Source organism: Cibotium barometz, chromosome 24 (assembly GCF_041138505.1).
Source record: "Cibotium barometz isolate CiBa-2024 chromosome 24, ASM4113850v1, whole genome shotgun sequence".
NCBI lineage: Eukaryota > Viridiplantae > Streptophyta > Polypodiopsida > Cyatheales > Cibotiaceae > Cibotium > Cibotium barometz.
This window is the reverse complement of record NC_141069.1, coordinates 2,007,241-2,020,257: the sequence shown is the minus strand read 5'-3', so window position 1 is coordinate 2,020,257 and position 13,017 is coordinate 2,007,241. Positions and strand designations below refer to the sequence as shown.

Here is a 13,017-nt window from a genome sequence, read left to right as displayed (position 1 = left end):
CTCAACCTCTATGTGGCAGAGTCGGTAGTCCATGCAAAGCCCATATACTGAGAACCAAGTGGAAACTAGTGCATACCATACTCCAGAGTGCCCCTCAAGTGCTAGCTGTCTGGAGGACTCAAGGGCAAGCCTCGGGTACCTGTGGGGATCCATGTGACTGATGCGATGGAGGTATGTGACTGTCTGGAGGACTCCAGGGCAAGCCTCGGGTACCTGTGGGGATCCATGTGACTGATGCGATGGAGGTATGTGACTGTCTGGAATGGAAGAGTGCCTCCACTACCATTGGGGCTGCAGCAAACTCTACCTGGATAATCTGGTGTGGGACTGATGGTTTGTTGTGGATCATACGGGAGAACATCATGACTTGAGGCCTCTCAACTCGTTGCCAATCCTCATCGGATAAATCTGGGCCCCAGAAAGCTGCTCCATACATCAAGGATGGTGTGACGAGGGTGTCAAAAAGCCAACCCTTCGTCCTGGGCTCCTGGAAATGTGCCTGGAAGCACTGCCGCGCTCAAGTAAGCTCAAGGCTGCATATCCCCGCGTCACTCTGGCATGTGCTGCGGGAAGCATGGTGAAGCGTGGGCCACTAAAAGTGACACCAAGGTAGACATAGGATGAGACAATCTCCACAAGATCCCCTCTATATGTGAAGCTCAATCTGGATGTGATGGGGCGAGAGGTATTGAAGACCATTACCTTGGTTTTACCAAGGTTAACAGAGAGGTCCCGCTGAGTACAAAAGTCATGTAAGGCATCCAACTGTCTCTTAAGCCCTTCGGCTGAGTCTGAGAGGAGGACGATGTCATCTGCATAAAGTAGTATGGGGATCAATATGCCTGCCAGTGTGGGAACAGCCCCGCCTAATCCATCAATGAAGCTCGAGATCTCATCAATGTAGAGGCCGAAAAGAGTGGGTGATAGAGGGCAGCCCTGTTTCACCCCAATAGTGTTGGAAATCTCTTGTGATGTACCTCGTAGGGCTCTCACGCGTCCAGTGACGGACTCATAGAGGGCGATGATGCTCCAAACCATGTCAGATGGGACTTCAGTCTCCTGTAGACGGTGTAAGAGGCGGGCTCGGGGTACAGTATCAAAAGCTTTGCGGAAATCCACAAAGCAGTAGTAAATCCTCTGGTGTCGTGCTCTACCCTCCTCGATGATGGCACGGAGGGTGAAGATGTGGTCAAGGGTAGAGTAGCTCCTCCGAAAGCCATCCTGTCCTGAGGCTCTGCATCCTTGGCTCTTTGCAAATGAGTTGAGCTCCGGCTCTAGCACTGATCCATAGAGTTTGGCCAATGTGTGGCCAATCATGATTGTCCTATAGTTATTAGGATCAAGTGGATCTCCGGCTTTGAGGATGGGGGTGGTGGACCAAGAGGGTGGAAATCCTTCACAAAGGGCTCTATTGAACATGTAGGCTAGTAGGGGTGCTAGGGTATCATGGGCATGTGAGATGTACTCGGTAGTGAGTCCCTCATGATCTTGGGCTCGCCCATTGCGTAGTCTACGAATGGCCTTGAGGACCATGCCCTTTGTGAAGAAGGTGGAGGAGAGACTTGAGCGTGTGCGGGAGAGAGAGAGAGAAAGAAGAAAGAAAGAAAGAAAGATAGAGAAGAGAGAGAGAGGGAGAGAGAGAGACTTGAGCGCCGCATAGAGACACCCGGAGGAGAAGACTTGAGTGCCGCACAAAGATGCTGCACAAAGGCTACCACACGCACGTAAGGAAAAGTGGAAAAAAAAACGATGTTGACTTGCGTCCGTTTTTTTTAACCTATAAAATCAAAAGTGCACGTTCACTACGTTTCCAAATGTTAGTCTTGAGCGCCGCCGCACAGAGGCTGCCACACGCACGTAAGGAAAAGCAAAAAAAAAAATGACGTTGACTTGCGTCCGTTTTTTTAACCTATAAAATCAAAAGTGCATGTTCACTACGTTTCCAAACGTTAGTGATCGTTCCAAATGTTTGGAACGTTTGGATTAGATCCAAACATAGTTTGGATGCAACTATGATTCACAGGCAAGGATTGGCTTGAAAGATCGTCACAAAGCATGTGTGTCACAGGATTCAAATCATTTATGTGACTTAAAGGTTTATAAGTCAACGTGTTCAGACATCATTAAAGTTTGGCCGGACACATTGAGTTGTTGGGGATGGATCCCTAGATAGAAGAAGCCGCCTAGATACAAGCTTGGGCAACAAGTTGGGAAAAGCAAAAGAGGGATAATCTTGGCAGCCAAGGCCACTTTTGGCAAAAAGGGAAAAGCACAGCTAAAAAGAGGGAGCTTGTCAACTCTATTAAAAGGAGGAAGGGCTGTCCTTTATGAAGCATGCGCTTGAGTGAATAAGGCCGACAACAGCTTATTGACTCTCTCTCGAAGTGCTAATGAGTGGTGTTATCATTTCTCTCTACCTTTGGTTCTCTCTCTCTCTCTCTCTCTCTTCGCCCTTTCTCTCTGTTCGTGCCTAGCTGCAGCTGCGCATCCTTTCTCTCTCTTCGCCCTTTCTCTGTCCTCGCTCCCAGCTGCAGTTGCGCATCCTTTCTCTCTCTTTTCTTCTCTCGCTTCGGCCCCAGCTGCAGCTGCAGCTGCAACTGCGCATCCTTTCTCTGTCGTCGCCCCAAGCTGCAGATGTGCGTCCTTTCTCTATCTTCAACCCCCTTTCCCCACCCGCCCTTGCTCAGGCCCCCAAGGCAACAACATAATCCTATCTGCTGCTACGTGCCTCCCCACTTGCAGCTGGCCATCTATGGGGGCCACCAGTTGAGGACCAAAATCAGTACTAGAAGGGGGACCCCTTCAGTCCAACATGGACAAGATACAGACATTGAGCACCTACAAAAGAAGCTCAGGGAGAACAAGGATAGTGATGACCTTAGGCGTGAGTGCCTCCATGCAAGAGGAGATGGATAGGTGGAAGGCACACATGCAGGCATATACATGGCAACTCAGCTAAGCAAGATGCAGGAGGAAATGGTCCAAATGTTGGACGCAAAAACCAGCCACCACACCTCACTAATCACGGAGCTGGAGGCCCAGGTCGCCACCCTTAAAGTGGAAAATGAGACCTTGAGGGCACGTACTCAATTTAAAGAAGGAGAAATTCACCTATCCCTCAATGATGAGCTGAATACACTTAGAGAGAAAATGAAGACCCTCTAGGAACAAGAGGAGAAGGTAAACGAGGCAACCACGTGGGCCGAGGTGATTAAGAAGACACAGAAACAAGTGGAAGAAGCGGGCAGCTAGATTGAGGTTGCCAAGAAGCAATGGAACTCACCATCATCCCCAAACATCATCAATGACACACTCGAAGAGGAGAAAAGAAGGAAGATTAGGGCATTGAATGTGAGAGTGGTGGGATGGAAGGAAAGATCCTCGCCAAAAGAGGACGCCATAGCACTATGCAGAAAGCTGGAAATCGCTGATACCCCCTTCGTGAAGGCATGGAGGGTGGGCAAAGACACCACCAAGGAACGCGCACTCATCCTCAAGTTTGCGGGGTTGGAGGCGAGGCAAGCATTCCTTACCAAAAGGCGGGCACTAAAAGGAGAAAAGACTTACCTCGAAGACGATCTCACACTAGCACAGGTGGCACACACAAGGGAGTGCATGCCACGCATCTTGGATGCATGGAAGGCAGGGAAATGGGAAGTGTACAGAGATGGGAGGGTGAGTGACGTGCCCAATGACGGGTGCGAGACCTATGAGACCAAGCTAGAGATTGCGGTTTGGAACTGCAATGGCGCCTTGAGGACAAATGCAGGTCTGTTTGAGGAGACATGTAGAGGGAGAGACTTGGTCTTATACACAGAGACACACGAGTGCCAAGGGAGTCGGATTCCAAAGGTGAGAGGATACATATGGGATTTTGTTCACCGCCCACACCCACGCACAGAAGGGGGTACCCGGGGGTCGGGAGGGGTGGCTTTACTATACACGGAGGAGCTTCAACATGTGATACAGGTGGTCGGACGGGATGAGGCCACACGGTTTTTGTGGGTGAGGATCCAGACACAGAGGGCCCAAGACATCTACCTTGCAGTGAGCTACTTTGCACCCTCCAATTCTAAATATGCCAGCCATGGAGAGTCCCCGTACCTGCACCTTTATGATGACATTATGAAGTTTTCCAGTCTAGGAGACATCCTCCTAGCTGGAGACCTAATTGCCCGCACTGAGGATACAGCATGCGCAACACATGCAACATGGGTTACAATTTTTTGTTGGTGCAAGTATTCTGCGTATCTCTAATGCTACTCATGCCCCTGAGTGTGCTCGTGAGAAAGAAGTCATAGGTGAGAATGCACCAATGCATGTTGAGGGGCTAGCCATGATTGTGCTTCCAAGGCACATGCTTCTTTGCCCAATGTATTACCTTTTGTTCCCAAAATGATGCCGGTTACAGGGCTGTCCAAATGAACACGCACACAAGAAAACAGGTTGAGATGCAGGTTAATGCCTCAAAAGTCTCGTGACTTCAAAGTCCGAGACAAATCTATTAAGTTTGATACATATGAATACGAGTCGTCGCTTGGATCTGAGAGCGCTTCCCCTTGCTGTGTTGCCTGCATTCTCTCCCCCTTCCTCGCATTGTCATCGCTAGCACCCCCTTTCCTCGTTGCTCTTTCGCCCCAGTTGTCCCCTCGCCCGACCTACGCCCCTTGTCCCCACAAAGCCCCCTCTCTTCCCCTCGTTGCTCTTTTCACCTATGCCCAGTCCCCCTCCCTCCCTCCCCCCCCCCCCCCCCCCCCCCCCCCCCCTCTGCCTGCGCCTAGCTTCTCGCCCCTCCCTCTCCTCCCTCCTTCCAGTCTCTCCTTGCTCTCTTTGTAGCCCCTTTTCCCCCCTCCCCTCGCTCTCCTCCATAGCCTCTCCGTTTATCCCCTTTTTCTCTGGCTCCATCATCCCTTTCCTCCTCATCCAATACCGTCTTCAGTTCTTGGGCATTTTTACTCGGGAAGTCTCGGTCTCTTCTGGTCTTCACCCTCAAGAGGACTCCATGGTAGCTGCTCCGTCATCCCCGACCAAGGCCACCGTCACTTGCTTATCTTTCTCTGAAGTGGACGTTCATCGCCTTGCTACGACTGTTGCATCCTTAGAGGCCTCCACTCTGGTATGCCAAATTGTCGGTAGCCGCCCTGCACGCGGACAACACAGAGATCTTCTTCAGGCTAGCGTCCTTGGTGGGTATGCAAAGATCACAAACATTCATCCTCTGGGGCATGGCTACTACTAAGTTGAGTTCGACTCGCTTGCAACATCAGATCAAGTCATGCAGCTAATCCCCGTTGCATTGCGTATGGCCCAGGCCTTCTTTGTGCGGTGGCAACATGGCTTTGACACTGCATCCGACCCACTGGCTGGCATTTCAGGCTTTCCCGTGGCAGTTTGCTTCCTAGGTCTCAAGAAGGAATACGTTCCTCTTCTCCCGGTGATTGGTGGAGCCATTGGGAGAGTGATGGAATCCCTCCCCTCTGTTGCTTCGTCCCTCGCACGGGCGGTCGGTATTCCATCCCTTTACATGTGTATTGCCTCGCCGGAGACAGCGCCTCATGTCATTTCCATTCCTTGCCTTGGGGGAGACCCCATCATTCAGCGAGTGGAGTACTCAAGCCTTCCTAGCGAGTGCCTCATTTGCAGGTAGATGGGACACCTTGCCAGAGCTTGCCCTTGTTGCCAGTCTAGAAGACACCTACGGTGGTCCCCCCTTCTCCCTCCCCGCACGCGTTCCTTGGTCAAATCTTCACCAAGAGGTAGAGCGAGAGGTAGGCTCTCAAGCAACTAAACATCATGTCCCGAAATATTTACGCGATCCATCTGCACTCCATCTTTGCACACAATATGCCCAAGATAGTGTATCTCTGACAAGAAGAACTCACTCTTGTTTGCATTTATGAAGACTTTATCTTATAGAGTCCTTCGAAAACAATAGCCAAATGAGCTCTACGTTCTTCTTCGGTCTTTTGAGAAGACTAGGATGTCATCAAAGAAGACAGCTGTAAATTTCATGTACCCACGGAACATGCGATCCATCATTCTATTGAATGTAGCTGGGGCATTCGTAAGACCAAAAGGCATAACAAGATACTCATAAAGCCCAAATGTTGTCTTGAAAGCAGTTTTATGTACATCCTCAAGCACCACACGCACTTGATGATACCCACTCTTGAGATCAGTTCGGCTAAAGCATTCCGATCCATCCAACTTGTCAAGGATGTTATCTATTCATGGAATCGGAAACCAATTCTTGATAGTGAGCTTATTCAAAGCTCTATAATCCATACACATGCTTCAAGATCCATTCTTCTTTTGGACCAAGAGGATGGGTGAACAATATGGGGAAGAGCTTGGTGAACCAAACCCTTCTCAAAAAGCTCATTTACCTGCTTCAAGATCTGCTCTCTTTGGGATGCACTCAGTGGTGAGCCTATTAGGTGGTGAGCTACCTGGCACAAGATCAATGTGATGATCTTCAGCTCATACAAGTGGCAACTTATTTGGTAACTCATCAGCAAAACAATCGTTGTACTCTTGTAAGAATTTCAGCCTATCATTACTAAGAGTGTCTACATGCATATTAGTTTCTTGAACATGATGTCATACAAAAATCAAGTACGCAAAAACACTCTTTTTCATTACTTTCTTAATTTGTACATGAGATATGTTGGGGATAGTATCACCAGTATCAATCACATGCTCTCGGCCTTTGTGCATGAAGGTGATTTTGTTGGTCTTGTAAGCCTTGCGCGGATCAATGCGCGTATGCCAAGGCTTTTCAAGCAATACATCGTAACCATTCAAAGGCACTACAAGAAATTTCTCATGATCCACATAACCTTGAATGTGTATGTGCAACTTGCCAATAATTGGCATAACCTGCACTTTTCTACCAACAAAGGCAGCCCCTGCTTGAATTTGAGGATCCTTGTCCCCCGCTTCAATACCCAAAGCAGTTGCCATCTATGTAGATATGAAGTTCTCATTTGCACATGTGAAGTATTGCCTTGCACATCCGGAACCATATGCAAATTGGACTTTGAGGCTTTCGTATTATCATGCTTCTTCTTGTTCGGGCATGCATTTGCAATATGCTCAATGCTAGCACAAGTAAAGCATTTCCCCTTGCTCATATACTGTTTTTTCTACTCCACAGTGAGACCATAGTCTTTCACTTGGAAGAGATGCTTCTTGGTAGGCTTATTTTCAGGCTTTGGACCATTTTATCTTAGTTTTGGCCCTTTTTCGGTGGTTGTCCACTATTTTGCAAGTTTTAGACTGCCCTCTCTTTACCTTGGAATGAGGGTTTAGTCTTATTGGATCGACTCAACTTGAGTTCTAGTTGCTCAGTGGCAATGGTGGCTGTAATTAATTGCTATAAGGTGTGACGAGGATACATGTGAAGTATTGCCTTACACATCGGGAACCATATGCACATTGGGCTTTGAGGCATTCACATTATCATGCTTCTTCTTGTTCGGGCATGCATTTGCAATATGCTCAATGCTAGCACAAGTAAAGCATTTCCCCTTGCTCATATACTGCTTTTTCTACTCCACAGTGAGACCATAGTCTTTCACTTGGAAAGGATGCTTCTTGGTAGGCTTATTTTCAGGCTTTGGACCATTTTATCTTAGTTTTGGCCCTTTTTAGGTGGTTGTCCACTATTTTGTAGGTTTTAGACAGTCCTCTCTTTGCCTTGGAATGAGGGTTTAGCCTTATTGGACCGACTCAACTTGAGTTCTAGTTGCTCAGTGGCAATGGTGGCTGCAATTAATTGCTATAAGGTGTGACGAGGATACATTCGTAGTCCCGCTTTGTACACAAGTTATAATCGCGATTATAACCTTCTCTTCCTTTCTGCCTCTGGAACATGTATAAATGGAGACGCCTCCAAAAGCACTTTACAAAACTTTTAGACATATATATTCATCATTTCTTCCTTGTTCTTCTTCACCCAATCCCACTTCATTGTTATCTCATTTAATGCATTGGGAGGCTAGAATTAGGCATAGAACCTCTCCTTGAACTCTTCCCATGATTTAACAGGATTTAGTGAGAGCTTCTCAGCAAGCCACCAATGAGCAACAATACCTTTCATGAACATGCTTACATACCGGATCATGGATTTTTGAATGAAATCCTCATTACTAAAAGCAATATCAAACTGGGCAATAAAAGTAACTGCCTTTGATGCATCATATTCCCCATGATATATATCAAACTTCATAGATTTGTCTCCGGCTTTGAAGTCACAAGACTTTGATGCATTAGCTTGCATCTCAACATGTTTTCGTGCATGTATGTCCATTGGGACAGCCCCTATGACTGGCATCATTTTAGGAACAAAAGGTGATGCATTAGGCATAGAAACATGTGCCCTGTAAAAGGCTAGCCCCTCGACACACATTGATGCATTTTCACCCATAGCTTCTTACTCACCGATAGCTTCTCCCTCACCAGTACACTTGAGGGCATGATTAGCATGAGAGATACATGGAACACCTGCACCAACAGAGAATTGCAACCCATGTTGCATGTGTTGTGCATGCACATTTTCAGCCGGCAATGGCGTTTGACATACATTTTGACCACTACCATAAACATTGCATAGTTCACGGGCTACATGAGGTACACCTGCATGGCATGAAGTCGCCGATGGTTCCTCTCTAATAGCATGAGGTTTCATCCTCTTAGACATATTCTTGTTCAACCACCTGTGGGGATACCAAGACATGTGGGATGGTTGCCTTTTCTACGTAAGCATCCTGGGTACGGGCCGAAGGCAAGTCCGGGTTATTGGCTTCCATGACCACAATTGGCACATCGACCCTTCTGAAGTTAAAGTTGCTTGTGACCCCTCTTGGCACCTGTGGATTTGGGAGAACCGGCCTCTATCCCATCTTCAATATGGGACCCATGTCAGTGGTTCAGGCAGGACTCCAGTCTGCCACCCAAGCACCCAGGTTTTCCTTATTCCAACTACTTGCTAGGCTGGATAGGTGGATTGAGATGGCGGGGATTGAGGGCATAACTATTGTCTCACGGCATTGGAGTTCTCATGGCATTTCCCCTCGGTTCCTCTTGAAGCTGCTGTGGGACAATTTCTGGACTAGGAAGGTGACTCTTTTCCTTTGGCAGCTTGCTTACAAGGGCCTTGCAGCACAGTCGGCACCTTGCTGCTGGCAATCAGAGCGGATGGCCAGCATCTTGTTCTAGGTGCAGATTTCACCCAGAGTCTCACCGTCACTGCCTTTGGGATTGCCCAAAGCTGCAACAGGTTTGGTGGTGGATCCCCTGGCTCTTCGCAGCAGATCTGGGGACTGCCAGGGCAGTTACTTGGAGGGCCATTGCATGGGCCATGGAGGCAGTCCCAGTCATCTATGAGAAGGATGGTGATGGCATCACCCTCCATCTTACACACTTCAGGATTGCTACCATCATAACATCTATGGTCCCGGTGTCCCCTAGGACCACCCCTGACACCCACACTGACCAGAGGTGGGAGATCATTAGTAGCATCTCGCCGCCTAGCACATTTGGTGGGCGCGCTGCTGCAAGGCCATCAAATAATGCTTTGTTGATTGAAAGAAGTCCACCCATTCTTAAGCTCAAACTCGACAAATATATGCATATATACATGGTGTGCTAAATGTATTTCTGACCCCCCTCTTTTCTTCTTTGAGTAGATTGAGTTCCCCGATAGTGTGTTTTGCATTGTCACAATTGTAGAAGGTCTGTTGTCACGTTTGTTTGCCTTGTTTTGTGTTATCTAAATCACAATGTGGATTCAAACTCAGAGATCACACTTGCTTTTAGTGAGCTAATTCAGTAGCTTTTATAAGTACAGGTAGGGACAATGTTCAGTGTCTTCGACAAAGTAGCACAAGTTGATCCAAAGCATTCAGACATTGTACTCCTGGAAAATTATGCAGCATTTCAGAACAGGTCAGTGCATCCTGGGCAAAGGTTATGAATACTAACATACGTGACCATTTGGAATATTAGCATGACCAAGCAAGCAACCTGGTGGTTTTTATTGAACAGCCTTTATGAGTTGGCAAACGTTGTTCCTACCCTTGGGCGGTCCTATCATACAGCAAGTGATGCCTATGAGCAGGCACGGACTAGATACATCAATTCTGTAATCAACCATGTAAGTCCATTTTCCCACATATTTCGGTCCCTTGATTTGCATTTGAACCATTACCCCTCTATTGTTTCTCTGACTTTTCTATATGTGGGTTATTTTGTTTCTCTGACTTGTCTACATATGTTGTGTTACTTTGAGTGCAGCAACAGCAATTTGAAAAGCTTTTTCAGTTTGGGCAGAAAGTTGAGCATCTATTGTATACAATACAGCCTGAAGAGGTTTGTACCTCCCACAATCTTCAACTAGTTCAAAATAGGAACCACTGGATGGTTTTATATAATGAAGTATGAAAAAATTTTACAAAAAGGGAGATTTCAGACCAAGCAAGGGGGAAATCTCAACCAATCAAGTGTCTCAACCAATCAAGTGCCTTGTGCTGCCAGCAAGGCCCCATATGAGATCGAATGAAAAAAATGCCATGATCCCATTCTCTCATAAATTGACCATGTTTCTCTTTGCAGCCCTCAAATATCCCTGAATCCTAGCCCAAGTGGCCATGAGCATGTGGATAATATCACACCAGATCCTGCAAATGCATTGGGTGTCATAAACCAAAGTGTCCCTCCTTGGCCTTAGTGCATCTTCTAGATGTGCCATGCTGAGATGTTAGCAAGAATGTCTTTGCATCCCAAAACGATCAGGAAAACAGGTTAACTTTGCCGTTGGAGCTCCTTACTGGTCTTGATTACATCAGAACACTTGCAAGCGCACACACATCTTGCATGCTAGCCCTTACATAAGCAGGGCTTAAGTTATAATAGAGCAATGCGAGCTTCCCCTCCACCCCCCCTCCCCCCCCCCCCCCCCCCACACACACACACATACACACACAAACCACAAAAAAAGGACCCTCTGCGCATATGCTCCCAGCCAGCCCTTAAGGACCCTTCCTAGTTTCCTCCCAACCTTTCCCCTTTCTTGTACACCTGTTACACGTCTTCTCCCAGCCATGTGCTTTACCCTGTCCTCATAGTCTTTAGGGTTAGGGTTACGCAGGCCTAAGCTAAGGAGGATGAAAGATGTCCATGGATGTGGAGAGAGAGGGGTCGAGATAGAAAGAGAAAGAAGCTCAAGCGAGAGACTGTATTGTACGAACAATGTAATTCTTATCATAGATATTTTAACCTTCAAAGTACGATGCCAACACAATGCCTTTTTATAGGCTGAAGCCTTATCTTTCTCAACACTCTACTCGTGGGGCAATGACATTTCGCTAAACCAATGACATCACTGCTTACACACACTAACAAACTAGTGGCTATAAGCCCCTGTTCACACACACTTTCACCTCTAAGAGGTGTTCACACACATGAACTCCGATTTTCCCAACAATCCCCCCTTAGGAGTTAGGGTGGTGTTATGAGGAATAGCCTTCATACTTAGGTGATCTTGGCTCACTAGTACCACGTGATGCAAAAGATCAAAGTGGCTATACCTGACGTGATACAACAGATCACAGTCAAGCTTGTAAATGGAGCTTGACTACTCATAAGATTCTTGAGCTTCTAGAACTAACAAACTAGTGGCTATAAGCCCCTGTTCACACACACTTTCACCTCTAAGAGGTGTTCACACACATGAACTCCGATTTTCCCAACAATCCCCCCTTAGGAGTTAGGGTGGTGTTATGAGGAATAGCCTTCATACTTAGGTGATCTTGGCTCACTAGTACCACGTGATGCAAAAGATCAAAGTGGCTATACCTGACGTGATACAACAGATCACAGTCAAGCTTGTAAATGGAGCTTGACTACTCATAAGATTCTTGAGCTTCTAGAACTACAGTCTCCTCCCCCCCCCCCCCCCCCCCCCCCCCGCGACTCAAAACAAGGATAACATAAGAATGGAGCCTTTATTAAATAAGGCGTTACAAACATATAAGAGAGAAAACACATGCAAGGATTATTTAATTTAGATTTCAGGGGACATCCCGCACAAAGAACCCTTGACTCCAAACATAAAGATTCTTCAAAAAGCCCATCTGTCATTCACCTGAGAGAGAGAGAAAGAAAGAAAGAAAGAAAGCTGTATTAACGTCTACTAGAGGCCGAACTCGACCTATGAGACAAATCAATCTACAACTGTCAATGTCTTCTCGATGTCCAAAAAAAAAAGGAACAAAATGAACATGAAGTAAACTATGAAAGTACTGAGCTAGTGGGGGGGGTGTGAGAGAGAGAGATGAGAGAATATGACATTGAAAGCTTTTTCAGGTACTAAAGTAGAGGTTTCCGGCTTCTCTAGAGCATCTCTAAACTCTTTATCTTCCTCTTCTGCCACTAGGCTGGCATGATTCTGCTCCTGCTCTTTTGCCATCCGCTTGTAGCATCTCTCTTCGGTGTGTCCCAACTTCTTACAGAATGTGCTCTTGACTTCTTTTCCCTTGGGTTTATCCTTCATTTTGGACATGTAGCTCCTCTCTATGTCATGATTGACAGAAGCTTGCTCTCGAAGTCGATGATCCTCATCAATGAGGATAGCGACAATGTCTTCATATGGCGTCTCTCTAGATACCCGAAGTGAAGGCAGCACCTCCTTGTACTTTCTATCTCTTCCAAGCTGGAGTAGAGAACTGCTTTCTTGTCATCTTCATCAATGTTGGCTTTTAAAGCAGCTAATTGTTGGACGGAACCTATGGTGCTGAGGTGCTCTTGTAATGTGTGATGTTCTTTCATTTTTAAACCATAATACTTTTGCTTGAGAAACACTTTTGAATTGTTAATCTTGTTCCCAAATAGACTTTCGAGATTGTCCCATACCTGATTGGCAATTTTGTCAAAGTCGACGTGATGAATGAGGCTATCTGCAAGACCAAGGCCAATATGTGCGAGTGCCTTGTCGTTTTTATCTTGCCAAACCACACC

The 13,017-nt window shown here is 46.8% G+C and overlaps 1 protein-coding gene across 3 annotated transcripts in view; it reads left to right on the top strand.

Moving 5' to 3' along the window:
* LOC147624793 (exocyst complex component SEC3A-like) overlaps positions 1–13,017 on the top strand; it is a 112,393-nt gene that overhangs the window by 78,419 nt on the left and 20,957 nt on the right. For all 3 annotated transcript variants that reach the window (XR_015268850.1, XM_086818018.1, XM_086818017.1), the window contains 3 exons: positions 9,851–9,948; positions 10,048–10,156; positions 10,297–10,371. Coding sequence is in view for 2 of the 3 variants with exons in the window: in XM_086818018.1 (XP_086674144.1) it covers positions 9,851–9,948; positions 10,048–10,156; positions 10,297–10,371 (282 nt within the window). In the remaining variant the exon portion in view is untranslated. The remainder of the gene's footprint in view (positions 1–9,850; positions 9,949–10,047; positions 10,157–10,296; positions 10,372–13,017) is intronic.